The sequence below is a fragment of the Asterias amurensis genome, chromosome 11 (genome assembly GCF_032118995.1).
Source record: "Asterias amurensis chromosome 11, ASM3211899v1".
Lineage (NCBI taxonomy): Eukaryota > Metazoa > Echinodermata > Asteroidea > Forcipulatida > Asteriidae > Asterias > Asterias amurensis.
The window spans coordinates 17,281,239-17,305,065 of record NC_092658.1 but is presented as its reverse complement, the minus strand read 5'-3'; the positions used below and the strand labels follow the sequence as shown (position 1 = coordinate 17,305,065).

The 23,827-nt window shown below is 37.5% G+C and overlaps 1 protein-coding gene across 1 annotated transcript in view; it reads left to right on the top strand.

Moving 5' to 3' along the window:
* LOC139944303 (uncharacterized) overlaps positions 1 to 23,827 on the top strand; it is a 61,039-nt gene that overhangs the window by 32,697 nt on the left and 4,515 nt on the right. The window contains exons 19-45 of the mRNA XM_071941295.1: positions 470 to 592; positions 2,122 to 2,235; positions 2,794 to 2,907; positions 3,495 to 3,608; positions 4,339 to 4,569; positions 6,575 to 6,688; positions 7,402 to 7,515; positions 8,147 to 8,260; positions 8,637 to 8,750; positions 9,194 to 9,307; positions 9,752 to 9,865; positions 11,020 to 11,133; positions 11,656 to 11,766; positions 12,314 to 12,427; positions 12,850 to 12,978; positions 13,852 to 13,965; positions 14,115 to 14,228; positions 14,761 to 14,874; positions 15,923 to 16,282; positions 16,753 to 16,875; positions 17,690 to 17,806; positions 18,179 to 18,415; positions 19,000 to 19,119; positions 20,245 to 20,355; positions 21,052 to 21,165; positions 21,604 to 21,726; positions 23,003 to 23,119. Coding sequence (XP_071797396.1) covers positions 470 to 592; positions 2,122 to 2,235; positions 2,794 to 2,907; positions 3,495 to 3,608; positions 4,339 to 4,569; positions 6,575 to 6,688; positions 7,402 to 7,515; positions 8,147 to 8,260; positions 8,637 to 8,750; positions 9,194 to 9,307; positions 9,752 to 9,865; positions 11,020 to 11,133; positions 11,656 to 11,766; positions 12,314 to 12,427; positions 12,850 to 12,978; positions 13,852 to 13,965; positions 14,115 to 14,228; positions 14,761 to 14,874; positions 15,923 to 16,282; positions 16,753 to 16,875; positions 17,690 to 17,806; positions 18,179 to 18,415; positions 19,000 to 19,119; positions 20,245 to 20,355; positions 21,052 to 21,165; positions 21,604 to 21,726; positions 23,003 to 23,119 — 3,612 coding nt within the window. The remainder of the gene's footprint in view (positions 1 to 469; positions 593 to 2,121; positions 2,236 to 2,793; positions 2,908 to 3,494; positions 3,609 to 4,338; positions 4,570 to 6,574; positions 6,689 to 7,401; positions 7,516 to 8,146; positions 8,261 to 8,636; positions 8,751 to 9,193; positions 9,308 to 9,751; positions 9,866 to 11,019; positions 11,134 to 11,655; positions 11,767 to 12,313; positions 12,428 to 12,849; positions 12,979 to 13,851; positions 13,966 to 14,114; positions 14,229 to 14,760; positions 14,875 to 15,922; positions 16,283 to 16,752; positions 16,876 to 17,689; positions 17,807 to 18,178; positions 18,416 to 18,999; positions 19,120 to 20,244; positions 20,356 to 21,051; positions 21,166 to 21,603; positions 21,727 to 23,002; positions 23,120 to 23,827) is intronic.

Here is a 23,827-nt window from a genome sequence, read left to right as displayed (position 1 = left end):
GGTTGCCCAACTGCAAATGGGCCGCCCATTTGCAAATTGGGCCTGCCAAACTGTAAATGGGCCTGCCCAACTGCGGCAGAGTTGTTGGTGTTACATTTGCAGTCGATAACGAGACATTGTCACCTAGGTGGACCAAACTAACATTTTACTCAAGTTGGTGTAGTATGTTGCAACTAAATGTTGCACAAATTTGCTTTGGTTTCTGTTTTGCTGCTGATGTTGAGCCATTGTTGTTTGTGTGTCTGAAGCAGTAAGTTGACAGTAAGTGCAAAGTTGATGTTGCACCAACGGTTGTGATGCTGCACGGTTGATGTTGGTACTATTTTTTTTTTTTCAGAACAACCCCAACTCATTTCAAGAGATAGACATTACATGGTATTACCGCAAACCTTTCAATATCTTCTCAATTTGATTACATTATCTCTGCGTGAGATTGGCATGCTAAATAACCATTCTTTCTGAATTGCAGATACCAATGAGTGCATGCTGACAGCTCTCAACCCCTGCAGTAATGGAGGAACGTGTGTTGACCAGTTCAATAGATTTGTCTGCATCTGCGTTGCTGGCTACACCGGCTCAACATGTGACACAGGTAAGAGAATTCTGTCACAGCATTTAGAGAAGAGATTATTCCTGCTTTTTGGCTTTTTATACTGGTAGTTTCAATAATGTTGTTTATAAAGAGTAACTTTTCAGATCATTTGGTTGTGTGTAGTTTCTGTAATCGTTTCATTTAGTTAACAGCTGGTCTGGCCTTATTTTATACAAGTTTGTTGTGGGCAGACCAGTCTTCTCACTTGGTGCATCTCAACATATGCTTATAATAGCAAACCTGTGAAAATAAGAGCTCAATTGGTCGTCAAAGTTTCGAGATAATAATGATAGGAGAACATGCTGGTCACACGAAATTGTGTGCTTTCAGATACTTGATTCGACATCAAATTCTAAATCTGAGGTCTCAAAATCAAATTTGTGTAACATTACTTCTTTCTCGAAAACTACATCACTTCAGAGGGAGCCGCTTCTCACAATGCTCTGTACTATCAACCTCTTTCCATTACTCGTTACCATGTCAGGTTTTATGCTAATAACTAGTTTTAGGAATTACCAGTAGTGTCCACTGCCTTTTTTATCTGGGAATGCTTTTCATTTTGCTGTTACGTGCTTTGAGGAATGCTTGTTCATATTGAGCGTTATAAATACTCTTTTATTACTATTATTATTATTGTTATTATTATTATTATTCTGCCTTTTGGTGTAATTCCGACTCTCTGGCTGTGAAAAATAATCTTTTTGTTAAGTTTTGCGGCGGTTCTGGGCATTTTGGTACAAACCGATTGTAGCTGCTATTGTCTCTATAAAGGGTTAATGAATGGTGTAATTAAAAAATAGCTCTGCATACCTGTCAACAAAAACAATGTTTTGAGACATGGTGTGATGAAGAACTCTGTTAGTTTACCACATTTTAATTGATTGATTGATTGATTGATTGATTTGTTTTATTCAACAACCAATAAGTTAAAATTGAAATAATGTCTGGTACATTGACTTGCTTAGTTACAATGCACCTTTTACATTTGAATTCCTCAGACTATGGATACAGTTGCCATGCCACGTGATTAGGGGCAAGCTTTTGTATAGCAACCTCCAGGATGAGCAAACCCTGTTATACCATTGGCCATACACATCCATTAAGAATTGTGTATGGGTGTTCACCAACTCTAATCTAAGCGAGTCATTGTACCAGACATTATTAAAATCTAACTCCCAAATGGCATAATAAGCTTGGGAAGGGTTACAAAAATATTTAAAATATACAAAAAAGGTAAAAGTGGAGTTTGTAAAAGTTTCAAAGTTAAAGCACAAACTGATTATTTTGAACATGGAATTCTTCTAATTCTTCTAATTTTGCTGACATACAAATTTACTTGGCCATTTCTGAGAGGTCATGAAAGAATGTATTTGTTTCAATCACATACTAAAATCTGCATTACTATTAAAACCAGCACCATACATGGTTTTTAACAAATGCATTTCCATGTGTTCCATACAATGAGGGCAAATACTTTGATTAAATTCTAAACTGATGTATCTTTTTATAAACACTTGTTTTAACTGCAGATATAAATGAGTGCCAGAGCAACCCTTGCCTCAACAACGGCAACTGTAATAATCTCCTGAACGCCTTCAGTTGTTTCTGTCCTCCTGGATATACAGGAAACATGTGTGAGCTCGGTAAGTCAACTAAAAAAAAATCCTGAATTGCAACTAAATGGGGAAGGTACGTTATGAGTAGTATTTGAAACTTGGTAACTTGGCCTTGTGTTTGTCAAATTGGCTTGTAGAATAGCTTTGAATTCAGTATCTGGCCTTTGCTCTGGTCGTTTTTGGTTGAATGGAAATTGGGAAAACAAAACGGGAAAACAAAAAATGGTGTAGGCTTTACTGCCCATTGACACAACAACCATCCATTTCTCCTTGGTTATGTGGCTGGTGCAGGGGTGATTTTGCCTCGCTGTAGGGCGGCGCAGTTAGTTCAGCCACGCTGAGGCCACTCGACCTGGTGAGTCCGTCGATTCAGCTGAGTTTGGGTCTTCCACCCCTGCGACGGTCTCCAAATGGGTTTTCGTCAAGCACTGCTGCTGCAAGACCACCCTGTTGCACATGTACTGCAAGGCCAAGCCCAGCGGCTTTTTGTCCATGATTGTGTTTGCAGAGAGATGTACCTGTTGCCGATCACTGCTTTTGATATCAAGGGGTTAAAAATAATAAATTTGTTTGATTGTGTGACAGAGGATAACCAGTGTGATAATGCACCATGTGTAAACGGAGGAACGTGCGTCAACCGCATCAGCTACTACACCTGCAGCTGCCCACCTGGGTTTATGGGAGCTAACTGTGAACTTGGTAAGTTCGATTAGTTTTTTATTTTTGTATTTCTTTATTTTGTTACCCACCCAACAGCACAATAAGTGCCAATTACAGGATGGATAGGAAACAAGAAGAAATATTTAGTTTTAGGTGTGGGAGAAAAAAACCCAAATAGGGACTGAAAACCTAAGTCCCATCATGCAAGGCTCCGGTCCCTTGAGCCAACCTGATCCCTAAGTTGTTAACAAACAAGAGTGTCGAAAACAAAAAGCATAAGTGACAACCTGAGCCCAATATCAATGAGACTTCATTGAATAAGTTCATCTGGATTGTTGAAGATCATGATCAAAAACGCATCTTTTACTTATCGGTGAGACTTGTTTTTAGCAAAGGAACATTTATTTAGCAAAGACATTGCAGAACTTGCTAACAGCAACAACACAGATTCGTACAAATCTGTGCCAAATTTTGATATGGGATGCAGAAGCGCTAGATTTTTCCCATTCCACTCCTCTTGTGAGATAATTTAAAATATCATTGTTTGCCCGATATTATTGGGTAAGACAAGTGATTCATGAGATATAAGATGTTAATGTCATTTATTTTTTACTTTCTGTTGTCAGATTTTGATGAGTGCACGGGGACGCCATGTCAGAACAGCGGAACGTGTAATAATCTGGTTGGGACCTATTCCTGTACCTGTGTATCTGGCTGGACAGGCAACAACTGTGAAATCAGTAAGTAACCTAGTTACAATTTAGGCTCATTATTGATTGGTTTATATCACAATTAAAAGCTTCATGGATTCTGCCATGAGCCTTTGTCCATAATCACCTTTGACCATGCATTCATTTCATATGGCGATTAAATTCCTGGATATTCGCAGTCAAATCAAGCATACATGTGTATACAGATAAAACCAATACCTGTCTTTATGCTTGTGGATTTAATAAGACAGGGTAAAGTAACTAAGCACGAGATTCCTCAGGATTTTATCCTGATTTCAGGATTTTTGATAATCTCTCTTTGACCCCTAAATTATTTTGATGGATGTAAAGAAATCCCCAAGCTACATGTAGGAGAGAAACACATACAGACTGGGGACCATAAACCAAGCATGTGATTCCTCAGGATTTTATCCTAATTTAAGGAATTTTTGAAAATCCCTCTGAGGACTTAAACTATTTTGATGGACGTATAAAAAAAACCAAGGGGAGAAAGAAATAGTCTATATCGTGTCCAAACCTGTAGTTTTTATATTTCTTTTCTTGGATGTACTCAAAACAAGTAGCTTAATTGTGGGAACTTTCTCATGTTTCCCTACATGTAGTATTCCCTTTTGTAAAGAATCACATTGTGGGGAACCCAGTTGAACAAAGATAATAGTTGTGGGGACTTTTGTCTCATTTGCAAAATCGAGATACAATGTTTTTCACACTGACATGACAATGTCTTTATTTCTCTCAGACGTTGATGAATGCGCAAGCAGTCCATGCGTCAACGGGGGCACCTGCACGGACCTTGTCAACCGGTACCGCTGCACATGCCCGCAGCAGTTTACCGGTATCAACTGTGACACCGAGCTGAATGCGTGCCAGCCTGTCAACCCCTGTCTCAATCAGGGTACATGTAATAACTATAACACGTACTACCGCTGCTCCTGCCTTGCGGGGTGGATTGGAGACAACTGTGGAATCGGTGAGTTTTTTAATTTTGTAATAATGCTTTGCTGATGCAATTTCGCCCAAAACAAGGCTGAAAGCCACTCTTGATATGGGGCTACTAAAAGAAAAACTATTTAAAGAACTCAACTTAAAAAAAAATCAGCTTGGGGAGCTGAAGGTAGGAGTTGATATTCCTCTTAAAACAGTCTAGATTGTAGGATGGAGGTATACATACACCGGGCAGGGAGTTCCAAAAAGATGCAGTTCGTGGAATAAAGCTCTTTGAATGGCTCCCTGTTCAACATCTAAGCAAATCAAGAGTGTAGTGGTGAGAAGAAGCAGAAAGTCTGGTTCACGCTAAAAAACTCTGATTTTCATGTTGGTGGAACCAAGTCAGACACACTGTGGTGGCACATTTACCATGAAAATATCTGTAAAAATGACAGAGGCTGGCTACAGACCTAGTTGGGAGAGGGGTTGTAACATTGATACCAACACTTCACCAACAAGTTGTTTGAAGACTTACACTTTACTTATAATAACAGTGGCTTCTTTATATCGCACTCTTTTACGTCACTGATGCTCAAGATGCTTTAATAATCAGTATTTTCCTGCAAGGTATGTGGGACTACGATTATATTATGAGACCTACTTGTACTCATTCTACATAGCACTTTGTATGCAGCCCATCAAACCAGGGCGAATCCCTTTTTTTTGATAAGTGCACTGGGTTCTTTTATACATGTACGTGTAGTACACAACACAAAATTTATTGAACTTCAGAAGGATTAAACAAGGATTGCATAATTTAAAAGTGCTTTTTAAAACATTGACTGATAATTTCTTGCACAGGACATAATTATTTTTTTTTTTGTCCATTTTTCATGCTTCATTTTCAGAGGAATTAGGGGGTATTTAAATGTTGTTTCAAATCTTGTTTGATGAACTATAATTGTTGCTCACTGTGTAGGCTGTTTTTCAGTTTTGCTTTTTACTGAGAATTGCAAGGCTACACGAGATATGCAGTGTTTTGGAATGTGTGTATTCGCTTGAGTCTGTAAGCTAGTGTGATTTTGATAATTTGCATAAAATCGTTTGGAAGTGTTTAACCACTTAGTGGCAGGGTTTCCAAAAGATTTTCTGTGCAGGGACAAGATTTAATTTTCTGAACTGGCGGACTAATTTGTTTTTTAGAGTGTCTTTTATAATGTTTTTAGATATTATATATAATTTGAGGTATTATTACTGAATTTCCAGAGAGGTTATATAAGCCTGTTTTTTCCACGAGAAGAATATTCCATAACTGGAAAACACAGTCTGAGAAAATTTTCTGCATGAAACATTTTTTTGATAAAATTGTTTGAACCCCTTTCTCACAAACAAGGGAACTGTTTTTTAAAAATTGTTTGCATTATCAACAGCTGTAGTACTTCTTACTAAGTTTGTAATGGTAATACATTTTTGGAGTAATAGAATAAAAACAAAAATACCCTCCCTTTAACCTGCACTGCTATTGGCATCTATGTTTTGCTTATAGTTCATAAATTAAATTGTCAACATTGTCTGCTTAAAAGTTTTATGAAGCTGGATAGTACCGGGTTGGAGTCAAAGTGGGGCTCAGGATAAAAATTAGGCTCAAGTTAAAATGTGATGACTAGAGATTCAAATGATTCCAGATTGCATACAGTTAGAGTTTTTTTTACCCATATTTTGGCTATTTCTAAAAGCCGTTCAGCAGAAGGTATGAGTCAATCTTAATTGCCTAGCAAAGTATGATGTCACAATACAAGTAACTATGGCATTACTGACAAGTCATCTTAAGATGAAAGTACATGTACATGTAGTGCTTTGTAAAATCGAGCCCTGGAAAGTTTAGGCAACAATACCAATTACAATTGAACCAGTCACAAGCGTGATTGTTTTGCCTTTTCCTGCATGCTTGAGTTTTCATTGTATACATGTAGATTTGTGAGTTTATGTAGCAGCTAGCTTACATGAATGTCATTTTATTGGTCGATTTTGAATCTTTGACCTTGCAGCAACGGATGAATGTGCAGTAAGTCCATGTAGAAATGGCGGTTCGTGCATTGATCTCATAGCAGATTACTCCTGTGACTGCCCTCTTGGATATACAGGCAAAAACTGCAACGAAAGTGAGTATTTCCCAATCAATTCACTTCAATGTTTGTAGACCTTATGCACATGACGTCATTTCAGTAGGGCGCCCTCACCCAGAGGTCAAAAGGAGGTTGTTCAATCCTGTGCGACGCGCGTACAAATCTGTGCGTTTCGATCGTTTCGTCACCGTTTTACCTCTAACAAGGCGGCTTGATGACATCAATGCATAAGGTCTATAAAATGGAAAATTGCTATAAGACTCAAAGCTGTGTTTACACGAGGTCATATTGAAAAGCTTACTTAATAAGAAACAGTTACTGGCTGTCGTTAATAATATGAATAGAGTGTGGTAGCGTACACAATAAAACTAACATCTGAAAATTTCATTTTTAAAAGGTGGTCGCATTTTTTTTATAGATCCCTGAAAATTCTAAGCAAATATGTCCACTCAGGAATAATAATCCCTAATATGAATACACAATCTGAGAAGCATTATGCTGTTACATTCATATTTCTGGGCATAAAGGCTTTTTAACAAAACCACATTACTTCGAAGTGATAAACCCTGCTGTAGGCTTTTTGCAAAGGTTTTTTATTGCCATAAAAATAGGAGTCATTACCTTCCCTTTAAAACCTGGGCCATTCATTTTTACCAACGGTTTTTATAGCCAATAATATTAGGAGTCAAAACGAAACATATATACCTTCCCTTTTAAAAACTGGGTCATTCTTGTTTTTGTTATTTCAGATATCAACGATTGTAGCACCAACCTTTGCCAGAACGGAGGGACATGCTTTGATGGACTTAACAGCATAACTTGTAGCTGTAGACCTGGGTTCACTGACACTTACTGTCAAACGAGTAAGTGATTGAACGTTAACCCTTTTCACACTAGTTTTGAGAGGCCCATGGACTTCTTTAAACCCTTGATTTCCCTGGCGAGCTTTCTCACTGTGCAATGCTGTATGCGGTCACAAGTTGCCAACCAGTGCGATTCATTTATCAACTATCGAAAGGTCTATAGACCTTTTATCAGACTCAAGCAATCTTGGTCAGATTTCCTGTATACACAATGACATGGATAGTTTGTATTTTCAGTTTATGAAAGGGGACCAGTTTATTATGGAAAAAACCAATATGTCGGCACCATGATAAAAGTCTAAGGACCCTTGCACGCTTGTAAAGCAGGATTTGCTGCTTAACAGCTTTACCAAATTGGTTTGCTTGCACCGTGAGGTCACATTGGTCGGAAATAATACAAGCAAGATATTCTAAAAATGGAAGCAACAAGTTGGGACCCTAGGAGCTACAACAATCAATAAAAAGAACATTTATTTACACATTCACATGGAGGCATCATCCTAAAAGTCGAGGCTTGTGGTGGTTGTGCCCAACAATATAAAACAAAACAGGATAACAGCACTAAATAGACGAATAAATAAATACTAACTTTGAGAATTTAATTTGAGGTAAACCTGCTTAAATCTTCTAGATGTAAATGAGTGTGCTTCGTTCCCATGTCGAAATGGCGGTACATGCAACGACGGCATCAATTCCTACACCTGTAATTGTGAACTGCAGTGGACTGGAACTAATTGTGAAACCAGTGAGTATAATAACAATAATAGTTTTTAGATCGCTTTTTTTACGCTCGAAGGGCGTCTCAAAGCGCCCTTCACTATCATATTCTGTTTTTGTGTTTACTGAAAGGAAAAATGTACTTTGTAGTTTTGGAACTGTTTGATTGTTTTAATGCTACATACATGTACTGTAAATGAAGATGTATACAATCAAACTATCATGTGAAAATTTCATTTCAAAAGGCGCTCGCGTCTTTTAGATATCGATTTCCACGCAGGAAGAATGATCCATTATGCAAAAAACAATGGGAAGCGTAACAGCAGTGTTGCTTCAAATTCAGGGGCAAAAACTGAAATATTTTTTTACTTAACTTATTGAATTTGTTTTTATTTCGTTTATAGATCTGAATGAATGCACAAGCAACCCTTGCTTCAATGGTGCGACTTGTATCGACTCTCTTAATTCGTTTAGTTGCACCTGTACACCTGGTTGGACTGGTCAATTTTGTGAAATGGGTAAGTTACAGTAGTTTACCTTTTCTTTAATGGTACATGTCTTTCTCTCATCATTTGTATGTTGAATTTGTTTGTTGGATATTGTTTATTTTGTTTGGGTTTGAACAAACTATTTAAATTTGGATTCTACTTTGTTTCAGACTTTCTGGTCAACAATGACTCTCACCCCTTGGTCCAATTTCATAAACCATGTAAGAACAAAAACTTGCTAAGCACAGGAAAATATTGCTTAGCAAACCAATTGACCAGCCATATCCATAAAGTTAACATTGTCGCAACTGGTGTCCCACCCAGTTTTTTCTTGGTAAATATATTTGTAAAACAGTATTTTCTGTTAAACAGGTTTCTAAAATTGGGCCCATGTCTTTTGTCTTGATTGAACGCCCTGATTAATTCCTGCGATCCAGATCCAAGCCTCATTTTGAATTATTTCTTTCTTTTAGATTTTGACGAGTGCATAAGCTCACCTTGTCGGAATAGCGGAACCTGTGTCAACCAATTCAGAGCTTACATATGTGCCTGTACTGCTGGATGGACTGGCAATAATTGTGATGCTTGTAAGTATACTAAAATAGAGTTCAACAGATGTTAAATTTGCAATGGGGATTCAAACTGCCTCTAGGTACCGGGCAATCTCCTAACGATCTTCCTAACAACCAGATTCACCCTCAAACCGGGCCGAATCAAACCTAACTCGACCAGACTGAACCGGAATGTACCGGACAGCGCCAGTGTAAGGGCAAAACCAAATAATGAATGAAATTCAACGCAGGGCTTTTTTCAAACCTTTGCTTGTAAAAGGTCCTTAGTCCTTCATGTCTGGCTGTGAGCAGCTGTTTTTGTTTTCTGATCTAATTTTCAATTCTGCAGTTGACAAGTGTATATATTGCATCAATCTTTACATGTAGTTTTTCTCCACTGTGTTTTATGATAAATACTTAAGTTTGATATCTGGATTTAAACCATTGTTGCTTTTTTTCTCGTGTTTATTTTCCAAACAGCGGTTGACGAGTGCGTGAGCAATCCATGCGGGAATGGCGGCACATGCCTGGATAGAGTCAACAGCTATCAATGCGCGTGTGATCCCGGCTGGAGTGGGTTGCGATGTGAAATAGGTAAGAAATTGTTTCCCAGCCAACATCCAATCTGCTTGCATTTTTTTGTGGTATGTCGTGGCCTAGTAGTAAAGTGTATTTGACTCTAAACATGGCATTATTGGGTGTCATGGCCGAGCGGTTAAGAGCATTCAACTAAAAATGTGGTGGTTACGTTATCAGAGTGTGGAAGCAAGACACTTTACTATATTTGCTTCTCTTTACCCAGGGGTATAAAAGGGTACCTGCGAGGGTAGAGGTTGATATTGTGTATTAAGAAGCCAGTCTTGAGCGCCATGGTAGCTCGGGGCTGATGTATATTCCTTGTGCATTGTTTCTTGTGCTATTTTTAAATCTGCCTGTTGTTACTTTTTGATATTTGTGGTGCTTTTTAACATTGAGCGAGCAATTTAATTTCCTCTTTTTTTTCCAAAGTTTTCTTAAAGCTTTTTATGTATTCTTATGTCTCCCTACTCCCCTTGGAGCTGAGAAAGATTAAAGAATGTTATTGGCCAATGGCCAGGGTACTTTACAGGGTACTAATGTAAAGGGCATTGATGCGTTTGTGTAATGCACTGTAGAAGATCTGAACTAGAAGAAAAAATTATTATTATTATTGACCCTCATGATTATTTCTGAAACGTTCAATTGTTGTGTAATCCGTTCAAGCTCAGATACAAGGAGTTACACAAAACCACAAACCAGAAACTCTTCATCTTCCAACGGTTTTTTTTTTCCAACCTTCGGAACAATCTTCCGTATCAAATATGTCATGCTGTTTCACTATTTGAATTCAAAACATTTCTTAAAATCGCCTTTTCCCAGACTAATTTTGCTTACTAGGCTATTCATTTCATTTTCTGTGTAAGAGAACTATATAAATTTTTAGATGATTATTATTATTATGATAGATATATAGGTAATATAGTTTATACAAAAATTGTTTACACAGCTCAAAGGCTGATTAAACAACAATTTACATTTACAAAAAAATACCAAATTAAATTAAATAGGAGGCTGAGTATAGCACTATTAATTGAGCCACAATTTTACATTTAAAATACTGCAAATTAGTAATAAAATATAGATGGAATAGTTCAGCCACATTTTTACATACAAAAATCATTGCACATTGAAATTAAAATTAATTAATTATTTTATTATTCGATTTGTAGATGTGGATGAATGTTTGAGTGCACCTTGTCTCAACGGAGGTACCTGCCTGGACAGAGTGGCTAGCTATTCCTGTCAGTGTCTGGACGGATTCAGGGGACTCCTCTGTCAAATAAGTGAGTACAAAATGGAAAAAACATCAAGCTGATGCCCACACTTAAAGGGTTTGGGTACTTTTTGTAACACAAAACACATTGGCCACAGATTGACATTAAACTTACGCTATTGTAGTTCATGGTAGTAGAAGGCTTACCTTAAAATATTACTAGCTGGGGTGACTAGTTGTTGAAAATTGAGTAAAACAATGACACGAAAATACGTTTTACACATGTACATGCTAAATAATTTTCATCTTTTTAGAGACTAATATTTTGCTTGTGTTTTGGTATACTCATTTCTAAAAAACTACAGCAGCTCAGCAAGTAATATTTTAATGGAAGCTTTCCACTGAAAGCACACAACTTGGGCGACAAGAGCGTTGTTTCTTCAATTATTCTCTCGCAAATTCGATGACCACTTGAATTCAAATTTTCACAGGTTTGTCCAGTGCCTTTAATATCAGCTTTATAAAAAGGAGCCCCAGTGTTTTCATAAAATAAATCTGTAAAATAACGACCGTGTTTTTTATCCATTTGCAGATAATGATGAGTGTAGCAACTCCCCTTGTGTGAACGGTGACTGCGAGGACCAGACTAATGGTTTCATTTGTACATGCAGACCAGGCTGGACCGGTACCCTGTGCAATATAGGTACATGTATACAAGATTAAATGTCTTCCCCCTTACAAGTCCCTAACCAGCCTCGCTACCTTGGGGCAGCCTCTCGTCACTAACCCCTTGGAGGGATGGACTGAGGGCGACTACTTTGATGCACGCTTATTAAAGTTGATTGGGTCGATAGCCCAAATCATTTGAAAGTAGCCCTCACCTTGAAATACAATAAAACAATTCAAATCAAAGCAATGTTTCCACATATCATCACCAAGAAGAAGAAAAGTACATGGGGCTTGTCAAAGAACTTCTTTAAAAACTAAACAAATCATCAGCCTTACAATAGACGAATAAACAAAATAACACCTATATAAAACAGTTTTTTTAAATTTTATATGTTAAGGCTAAAAACAAAAGTAAGATTAGATGCAAACAATAATTCAATTGAGGACGGGAGGAGGGTTCCAGTGGTAACAGTAAAGTAGGTTAAAAATAGTTTACTGAAAATGGCTGGTGGATTAATGCATATTTCAGTTTGTGTTTTATTTGAACATTGAACAGTAATTCTTGATGTCGCCTCCTTTAGATATTGATGAGTGTGCGGATGACCCATGCCAGAATGGTGGTATCTGCACCAATCAAGAAGCAACATTCCTCTGTAGATGCCAGCTAGGATGGACTGGCAAACTATGTGACATGAGTAAGTATTTGCTATATATTTGAAGGCAGTGTAAAACTTTGATTTTTTTGACAAAGGTTGTTAGTATTTCGCTCTTGGAAAATTTGGAATAAATTCTGGTGGCTAAGTCATCAGGTTGTGGGTTCGAATCCTAGTCTTTACAACTTGCGTCGAGCACAACACTTAACTGTAAATGCTCTTCTCCATACAGGGTTAAAAAATAGGAACTTGTGAGGGCAGTGATGGTTCTTGTGATTGATTTAGCCAACAGTTTGATACGATGTTGGCAGCACAGGCTGTATACTCCCCAGGGAGCTGAGATGGTTTAAGGATTGAAATAAATGGCCCAACGACCAGGGATAATGTATGAGCATCACTGAGTGACGAATTTAAACATTTTATAAGAAGCCACTGATTTTATTATGTAATTTTCTGCCCCCTAGATGTGGACGAGTGTACCGACCAGGGTACTGGTGTTCCTGCATGTATGAACGGAGGAACCTGTGAGGATCTTACAAACTCCTTCCGTTGTTTCTGCCCACCTGGATACACTGGCTTCACCTGTCAAACTAGTGAGTTTACCTTTGGTGACCTCCTCGTCATCCTGCTTTCAAAAAGAATGTTGTGCAAGGAGTGATTTCAATGAGTTGTGTGAATTGGTGGCTGCGGTTTGATTGTGCCATATCAAAACAATTCCCTTCACTAACCAGTATATAGCGACAAACATTGTAGCCTTAACATCTGACATCACGCTTGTGATCTATGCCAGAGACCAGGGGCCAATTTCAAAGAGCTGCTTAAGCAAAAAATGTGCTTAAGCACGAAAATAACTCGCTTATTTTACACATGTTACTGGCCAAAATTTCATGCCATATACATTGCTTATGACTAGTATTTAGCTGTTGTTTACTTAGCATAACAATTGAGTGGAGTCTTGGCCGGTAATCTGATTTTACTAAGCAATGAATTTTTTGCTTAAGCAAAATTTTTTGCTTAAGCAGCTCTATGAAATTGGGCCCTGATTTGAGCCTATATGTCAATCCCCTTCTAAAAGCTACCTGTGAACTTGCATTCATTTTACATGGAGATTCACAGTCAAATCCTACATACTTTTATACATATAAAAAATCTTTACATGTTCATGTACACACAAACATAAATGCACGCTGCATGCAGACCGAAAGCGCAGTTGGCAAACTTCACCTTGGAGCAATCAAAACACAGATATGGAAATATCATTTATCCAATGAAATCATTGTTTCCAATGAAATTATACTTGGGTCTGTAAAACCAATACCTGTCATCATCCTTCTGGAACAAGGCAGGGGGCCAGGTTAAAACAATGCTGATTGACTCCCTACAGCTGAAGTTGTTAAAGAATAACCATGGATTGTTTGTCTAAAGAAGAGATGTTGAAAATATTATATTCCTCTTTGTCTTTGCAGATATTAATGACTGCGCTTCCAGGCCGTGTTTGAATCGTGGTCTGTGCATTGATGGTATACAGAACTTCACCTGTACATGTTTAAATGGTTACAACGGAGAACGCTGTGAAAACAGTAAGTTTAATGTATCCTTCTGAAAAGAAAAAAATTTGTATCGTTCTTGCTTGAACTGTTCTGCCATCTTTTCCCTATAGACACCTGGCAATTTTCACAACTCTAAAAGTTAGACAATTTAACCGATACCTTTGTTTTCCCTATGGTAGATATTGACGAGTGTATAAGTAATCCATGCCAGAACAACGCTGACTGTATTGACGGTATTAACAGTTACCAGTGTAGATGCATCAGAGGCTTCATTGGTATCCACTGCCAGAACAGTAAGTAATCAATTTGCAGCCTTTTTTTTAATTTCTTTGCCCTTTTCACCAATTTTGTTGAGAAAGTTTTTGATCTATCTTGGGACATATAGGAACCCGAAGAAGGACAGAAGATTTATTTATTTGTTTTTTCTCTGCATCTTCATTTCTATGTCTAAATGTATGTAGATTAGTGTGACCATTTAAAAACATGATTCATTTGAAATGGAATTGCGCCAAAATACTTGCATTTACCTACTCGCAAGCTTAGTGTCCTACAACTTACAAGAGCTAAACAAGCGCTCAAAAATGTTCAACAAGCTCGCACGCAGAGTAGTTACCCTTGGGAGCCAGCTCTGTTTGTCAATCCATCCCTACCAAGGTTTAGTGATGAGAGGTATGGATACGACACGCTACCCATGGTAGCGAGTCATGTCTGGCCCTGAATTGTGGACTGGGTTTATATATATAAGTCTAACAGAAAATGTTAGATGGATAGAACTGCAACGATTGTATATCTTCTAGCATATTGGTATTCTGTTCTTGATTCTAGATGTAGATGACTGCACAGTCAACCCATGCGTCAATGGTGGCATTTGTATTGATGGTATTGATAGCTATACATGTCAGTGTGAACCAGGCTGGAGTGGAGAGAACTGCGGTGATCGTATGTCAATTATTCCAATCTTCTTCTTTTTTATTAAACTTGTTTAAAAACATTATTAAAATATGTTTTGTTTACTTTGTTATCATAAACTTTGAAGCTTGTTAAAAAAAGTTCTGCTATTGACTTTATGAACTTCTCTCATAGTACGTATCTCCAACACTCAATTCAGGTAAAAATAAATCCTTGTCCCTGGCTGTACTTGTTGGCTCATTTTCCTGGACAAACTTTGGTCCCTTAAATTTTGCGAGTGTACTGTTAATAATGTTTTTAAAGGGTTAATATATGTTTGGTAAAAGAAATTAATAGCAATAACAAATATTGGTAAGAAGGCTACAGCATGATAGTACAAAGCATTTTCAGAAACATTTCGCCTTGGAGTGATGTGGTACTGTTTTTACGGCCCAAAATTTGAATCTAAGTGAGGGATTGTTTTTCCTGCATGCGTATTCACTCCATATTTTCTGCGACCTCTCAAAATCACAACCACCTTTTGAAATCAACTTTCCCGTTGTTAGTTTTATTGTGTACATCAACATTTTATAAGGGAAGAAAACAAGCAAGCGGTTCAAAAAACCAAAGGTAAACTTTCTTAAAGGGTATATGTACTTTTTCCTAACAAAAAACACGATGTCCACAGATTTACATTAAACTTACACAGCTTGAAGATTATGATAGTAGAAAGCTTCCCTTGAAATTTTACTTACTGAGGTGCTGTAGTTTTTGAGAAATTAGTAAAAGTAATAATTTTCGCCTCAGTTTTAGCATGTTTAATCATATGTTATGCTATGGTTTGGTATTATCATAACTGGTTAAGGGGATTTTACATGCTAATATAATTTTGGTCTCATGAGACCAAAATTATTTTGTGACTTGTTTTACTCATTTCTCAAAAACTACATGTACACAACCTTAGCTAGTAATATTTGAAGGGAAGCTCTCCACTATCATTATCTTCAAAATTAAGTTTAATGTAAATATGTGGACATTTTGAAAAAGTACCCAAATCCTTTAAGTCTATCAAACTAGTGATGATTTTTTTTTCTTCAAGGTGGTCAGTGTATTGCAAACTACACCATACCACAAAGTGGCTTCATCGATATAGCGTCGCCCAACTACCCAGACAACTACCTGAGCAATGAGGAGTGTCAGTGGTTCATCTTTGCTAGTCCCGGAAAGCACATCCTCGTTCAGTTCAACAGCTTCCAGACAGAGATGCAGTACGACTACGTTAGTATCGGTAACGGTGAAGACCCCGCAGATCTCGGGTCAAGGGTCGTCCATTACGCGGGGAGGGACCTCCCGCCGGCTTTCTTGACGACGAACAACGTGGTGTGGGCCAAGTTTAGCTCGGATGCCACTAAGACGGAGCAGGGGTTCACTATTAGGTTGACAGAGGAGGACAATGCAGGTAGGCATTACAAACAGGGTTTCTTCGGATCCTTAAAAAGTTTTTAAAAGTCTTAAATAGATCTGTCCAAATGTGAGGCCTTCAGAAGCATTAAAATCAGTTAATTGAGGTCTTTAAGAAAAGAGGAAAAAGTGTGTAAAGAATTTTCTTCTCAGCTCGTAAAGAGCCAGAATACACTGTGTGCAAAAAAAAGTATCCAAAAATGTGAGCTGGTGCAGCTGGTTTTTTACTTACTTTTGGTCTTCAATTTGTTAAGGGTGGTTCTAAAAGGGTCTTTAAAAGTCTTAAATTTGACTTTGAGTATGCAGATACCCTGAAGAAAACATGGCATCCGCACTTGTATCATGAAAATCTTACAGCCATGGTCACACACGGAATACCATGATTTGAAAGGATATTACCAAATTCGTCAGAGTTTTAATCTTAAACCTTAGATTTATTGATTCTAAAAACTCTATTTAATATTCCAGATCTCTTCAATGAATGTACAAGTGATCCGTGTCTGAATGGAGGAACGTGTGTCAACAGCATAGGCCAGTACGTCTGTATGTGCCATCGTTATTATAAAGGCACTAACTGTCAAACTGCACTTGGTAAGTTGATGTTGGACTTCTCCTGGCTGTTTTTGTTGTTGTCTTTGCAACAAGAACTAACCTCTGCCACATACTGGGCATTCTCCTTAGAAAATATTTTCTTGATTTTGGGGGTTAAAAAGAATTGACTAGAGTGGGATTCGAACCAACGTTCTCCAGATTAACCTGCCAGCGCTCTACCAACTGAGCTATCTAGCCCTTTATGTGCAGTCCCTATTTTCTCAATATCTTTGTTCGGGGGTGCCAGTCAGAAGCTGTACAACCATTAACTACTGTGTAGCCAGGGATCACACCCAAATTACGATACAACCTGGGAAGCGGCAGCCAGGGGATCACCTTAAGGGGATGCTACTTTTTGTTTCAGATATAAATATAAACCACAAGGGAAACTGACTGGGTTATTTTTGAAATGATTTTGGGATTGAACAAAAAATTGAGTAGAGTGGGATTCGAACCAACCACTTCCGGATTCAAAGCAACGACCTCCGGATTAACGCTCTTTGGGGCAATCTTTATAAAATCTCCACTGAGCTCTGTACAATTCTGTGGCTCTTTTACAAGCATGTGATGTGACAGGCCACATAGTCTATACAAATTTGTAATTTCATGCTCCTTCGCTGCGCTTATAAGCATAAAAAACAGTTTCACCCTAATGACTGACAATAACACAAAGTACAATACAATCCATTGTTTTGTTTCATCACAGGCCACATAGTCTATACAAATTTGTAAATTATTGCTTTATATAATACTGTTGTCAAAACATTTGTAAATATAATTAATTTATATTACTGATGTTGTTTTGTGCACTTAGCTAAGAATGATTGTTCATCATCACCATGCCCACAAGAATCCACCTGTTTGGATACACCAGAAGGTTACGTCTGCAACTGCATAGCAGGACTGGAAGATTCTCGATGCAGTACAGAAAGTAAGTCTAAACAATTCTTAGGAATGCAACTTAATGTCTGTTTGATTGTAAAGAGGTAATATTCCGGAGTTGTAGAGCTGGCAAAATAATCACAGGCAGTGTTCATGTTATGTGTGAATAACCAATTACATAAAAGTGAGTCATGTATATATTAATGTATTTTTTATTTTCTTTGATAAGTGTTTTTAAACGTAATTTTGTGATTGTAAAATCCAGAGAGCTGGAGGTGCACTACATTTGTAACTTTTTAACGTAAATAATTCTAATTCTAATTTTAATTCATGAGTCAGGAGTAAATAGTGAAAAACCACGCACAAATTTCAGCAAGTCAGTACATTGTATTGACTTTATTTTGCCTTTGTCCAAACACAGACTTGGTTGACCGCAACGCCTGCAGCAGTAACCCTTGCGCCAACGGAGCGACATGCAGGGAGGTTCAAGGTCTGTACGCTTGTAACTGCGACATCGGATGGGAGGGACTACACTGTAATGTGGACTTTGATGAGTGTCTGAGTGACCCATGTCGTAATGGTGGAACCTGCATCAACAACCTGGCTCACTTTGTCTGTCATTGCATGCCGGACTTTGAGGGCCTTGTTTGCCAGATTGGTAAGATACCTTAAAACCTCCTCCTGACTGCTTACTGTACATAAACACTGTTCCTACCAAATCCCATTGGCACTTTTAGGCCACTTCTTTTTTAGAGGCCGCCTCCTTTTTTCTTTTTTTTACGAAAGCAAAGAATACATTTTAGCAGTCTCTGGCAAAGAATTAAAATTAAAAACATTAAAAATAGCCAAGCCGGTTTTCTTTAAAAATGTGTCGTTGGGCCATTTCTGAAGAAAAAGCCTGGACGTTCATCATGTTTTGTTTTTTTGCCTTTAATTCCAAATATTTGTAGATTATGTTCTTTTGAGAGCTTGTCTTGCTTTATATTCTACTACCGCAGAGTAGATTTTTGGAAATCAAGAGACTTCTCAGTTCTGAAAAGAACTGTCCTGGTTATTAGCTACTACCTGGGTGGAAGGTAGAAGATTGGTAGAAACTACTACATGTACTTTAGCTTTAAGGGATAGAGGGGACTTAATGTATATTGATACCTCACCATACAATGCCTCAAATCCCATTTAATTTGTAAAACCTGATACATGTTCATTTCCGGACCTTCATTTATATCATCCTTTTTATTACAGATACATCAAGGGATTTATGCAATCCCAACCCATGCCAGAATGGAGGAACGTGTGTCTTCACCAATGACCAGTACAAGTGTCTCTGTATGTCTGGATATTTGGGAGCAAACTGTGAACAAGGTAGGTCACTAGACCAGGGCCCGATTTCATGAGGCTGTTAATGTGAGAGTCTCAAAAGTCAAAGTCTAGGCGCGAAAGATGTTCAATAGTTCAACTGAATTTGATTGCTTGCTCGCAATCCAGTGATCCGCGAGAACCTTCTAGTGAATTGCAACATTGCAGCCGTAAAATTGATATTTCAGGGAATATAGTAATACTACATGTACACAACATTTATTATGCGCTTTATACGGTTGTTAAATACCTTTATCCTGTAACTACATAGTTTACCTTTATCCTGTAAATACATAGTTTAATGATTTTAAAGTTTTTGTGATGTATTTTGTAAGTTTTAGTATTTTTTTATATAATGAATCCAACCGTATGTGGTTGCAAATAAAATGAACCTAACCTTACCTGCAGATATGTTTGCATTATCAGCTAGACCAACTCCATTTTAAATAGCACTCATTTAATGGTTTACAAGGTGTGGTGGGGCAATATACCCATTGGTATTGGAACATTCCATTGGATGATATTCATCGATCCAAATTGAATGTTACTACCAAACTGACCTGATTGAAAAATGTCTTGTTTGGTATTCTTATTCTATGGTAAGCATGATTTTGTTGTGGTTGCTTTTTTGTGTGTTTGCTAAAGCAGCTCAATCTGTTCTGGTAAGCAAACCATTGGGTAATATACTTTGATATGGTAAAATACTTTACACCAACATCTTACCCTCAACAAAGTTTGAGATACTTTCACATTTGACTTAAAATTGTGTAGTTTATTATTTGGTCTTACCCCTACACATGTTAAGTAGCACTGCACTGTATACTTGGTACTTTCCCCTGTTCTTAAAAAGAAAATTACAGGCTTTTATAACTCAGGTGAGGTTTAAACCCACGACGTTTGCCAATCTACAGCAGATGTCTTACCAACTAGACCTCTAAAAATTGCCTGTAGCTGGAGGCAGTTCGAATCTTATAATATTTCAGCTGCGTTTTCATAGAGAAAACTTTAGAAACGCTGAGTATACAGTCCTTACTTACAAAGGTGAAAGGGTAAAACTAAAAAATTTTCTTTATCGTGCTGCAATTTTCACATCTTTTCAAATTATTATTTGTTTTTTATTTCACTCTTCAGAGTTAAATGAGTGTGCAAGCTGCCCTTGTGTGAATGGCTACCAGTGTCAGGATCTCTTCAATGCCTTCAGTTGTGACTGTCCAGTTGGTATGGGACCACAGTGCCGTGGAGGTAAGCTACATAGACTTCAAATCGCCATTTCCGCACATTTGCCAAGAAAATTTATTTAAAGAAAAATATAATCAATCAATCAATCAATCAATCGTTGATTTAGATGGCACTAATCCAACAGTCGTTGCTCAAAGCGCCCTACAGTAGGCTTTTGAAAAAAGATGAGACTCAAGGAAAGTTTTGAAATTTGCTAATGAAGTAGATTGCCTGATGTTCTGAGGAAGATGATTCCACATCCTTGGTGCTGCAATAGAAAAGGCTTGATCCCGCAACTGTATTTAGTTCTCTGAATGTAAAAAATTGAAGTGTGGGAACAGGAACGCAGATTTCTGACAGGTTCAAAGCTTTCTCTAAAAACTAAGATTTAGTATCATGTTTTAGAAAGAGCTTCTGTCCTCTCCATCGAACTGCCTCTAGCAACCAGGTAATTTCGGTGGTCTAGTTGGTAGAACATCTGCTCTAGAATTGCAAGGGTCGAGGGTTTGAATCCCACCCAGGAATATGCCTGTGATTGTTTTCACAGAGCTCGGGATGATACTGAGTATACAGTGCTCACATACAAGGTTTATATTGGAAAACATGAAATTAGTATTCTTTATCCCTGATGCAAATTTCCATCTGTTACAAAGCTGGTGGATGCAAATTCAATACTTGTGATCAGACACCAAACATTGTGTAACTTTTGTTGTATTACAGCGTTGGCATGTCAGTCTATGCCGTGCTCCAACCAGGGAACATGTATTGAGACACCCGATGATAACTATCGTTGTAACTGCCCACCGGATTGGACAGGCCCTGACTGCAAACAGGGTGAGTAGTACATGTAGTTGATGGATTTGTACTCGAAATGAGGATTGTCCCCTAGTAACACCATAAAAACATTGGAATAAAACTTGATCGAGTCTGGCTCACATCAGGTATTCACTCAACAAAACCCTAGTATCGAAATTTGGAGTTGAAACCAACGGTTCTTTTCAGAACCATTCCCAACTCATTAGAGATAGTCATTACATGGTGTTACCGCTGACCTTTCCGTATCGTATTTCCACCATGCAAAGTTTCAAATCCTATATAAACCCGAGTACATTAATTGTCATAAGATTTTTGTATAGTATGTTTGCCCTCTTTTACGAAGCACTCTGCCATGGCACAAGCTGCAACTTAGCAGTTATTTTAAACTACTCCATGTTTTGGGGGTTTGAATCAGTCTTTCTGAAGCTTAGTCTATTTAAAACCTCTTTTTTCTAGTTGCTGATGACTCCTTGGTGTGCGAAACCAATATTTGCAGTAACAATGGCATCTGTATCAAGGACAATGGTATAACGATGTGTTCTTGTCCATTGGGCTTTGCTGGGGAGAGATGTGAAATAGGTAAGACTTCCTGAACACTTATCATGGAAGAACCTCAGTGTTTCTAGTTCATGTTGCAAGTACCAGTTGGTGTTTCTGCTTTCATTTGACAAATAGGGCTATAGTTTTAATTTGGTGGTTCTTATTTATATCGTGTGTCTTATCCTTTTAACTATCCTTTTAGTTGCAATCTTATGTTTTAGTTTTAACTTTTTAGATTTCTGTGTTATGTATAGTATAGACAGTTTTAACTTTTTTTTACAAGCAAGGTCTGGGAGGGCACATCTTTTTTGATGACAGTTTTTATGATTTTTGCCTTTCCTTGGCGGCCTCTGCTTGTTATTAATATAATGTTTGTATTGTCCAAAGAATTAAAAAGGTCATTACCAGAAATATAAAATGATAATAAAAATAAATGAGATGGTCCAGTATGTTACGCTTGATAGAGCTTCTTGCTAGTTCACAGTTAAGACTATTGTGTACTATTCAACATCAAAATTTACAGTTATCTTTTGTGGTGATGTGTGAGGAACATTACAGAATTGGTTTCGCTAGCAAATAAGTTGCTGGCAGTGTAAGCACTTTATGTAATTTAAAGTGGGAGAATAGTCTCATCTATAAAAAGCAAAGATCAACGTCTAATGTTGTTTATTTTTAAATCTCAAGTCGGTTCAAATAAATTGCTGTTTTCTCCTTAATGAAACCTCCCAGAATATATTTGTCCATCACACGTTTTTGCCCAGTGGAAATAATCAATGGCAATGTCTTTCATTTTTTAATTTTTTTTTTAAAGATCGATAACAACTTCCCTTTGACCTGTGTCATAATTTTCAAGTTGTAATTGTTAGTGTTTTATTAATTCATTACTATTTACAAAAATGAAACAACTTATAATAAAAATGTTATGCAAACATACAAATACTTAGTCAGTTTAGATTAAGCAAACAACTAATATGGTAAATAATTCTTGATATGTTGGTTGGTTGCACACGCCTTTTTTAATTATCAATTTATATTAATTAATTCAAGTTTGTTTAATTTGGTTAATTTAATTAATTTGTAAAATACCCCCCCCCCCCCAAAAAAAAGAAAAGAAACCCAGCTTCATGACTAAACAATTCTTGATCCAATAGACAACAGATGGGAAATTAGTCTTAATTTCTTCAATAAAGATTACTCAAAGAAAGCTTCTTTATTTAAATATTAACTGAGTGAGAATATACCTTTCTCAAAAGCTATGTTCTCATTGTTCTAGTCTAGAGTTAACTTGTGTTTTTTCTTTCTTTTTTCCCTGCAGAGGTTAACAACGCCTGTGACAGTAACAAGTGTGACGAAGGGCGATGCCTTCCTGGTAGTAGGAATAACTACACCTGCTTATGTAATCCTGGTTACTCTGGACTTTACTGTCACGAAGGTAAGCAGACAGACTACAACAGCACTTCGCTATTATCGTGAAAGCGTTTACTCATTTCTCAAAAAGTACAATATTTTATGGGAAGTTTTTTTGAAACCGTGTAAAGGCCTTTTTAACACTACCTCCATTTTGAACCGCATTGAAACCTACCCGGGTCCTCTTCGGTTCAGCCTTGCTTCTTTTCGACACAGATCCGAGATCAGCACATTCACACTTGTTTTTACGTGAACCAGCTAATGCGTGAACCATTTAAAGAAAAATGCAATTTGATCCGGATTGAGATTTTCAACCCTGGTCCCTGCCAGGGTTGATTTCAATCCGGCTAGAGCATGCTACCCAGATCGGAAAAAATTTAAGTTTTCCAGTGTGAAACCGGTTTAACAAAATCTCCAGTTCGGAACCGGTTTCGACCCTGAGATTTTGGACAGTGTGAAAAGGCCTTAAGTTTAATTCAAATTAATTGTGGATGTTTGTGTTTTGTGTCGTACAAAAAGTACCCAACCCCTTCAACGTGGAAAAGATTGAACAAATTTTGCAAGATCTTGCAGCTGTTTGTGGGATGTATAAGCAAGTTGGTACAAGCCGTTTCTGGCTGCTATTGTCTCTGAAGGGTTAAGGAAGTTTCCCAACAAATGAAGAAATCACTATTGTTGAATAAATCCTTAATGGAGGTTAAATTTGCATTGGGGCTAAAGAATATTAATTGTG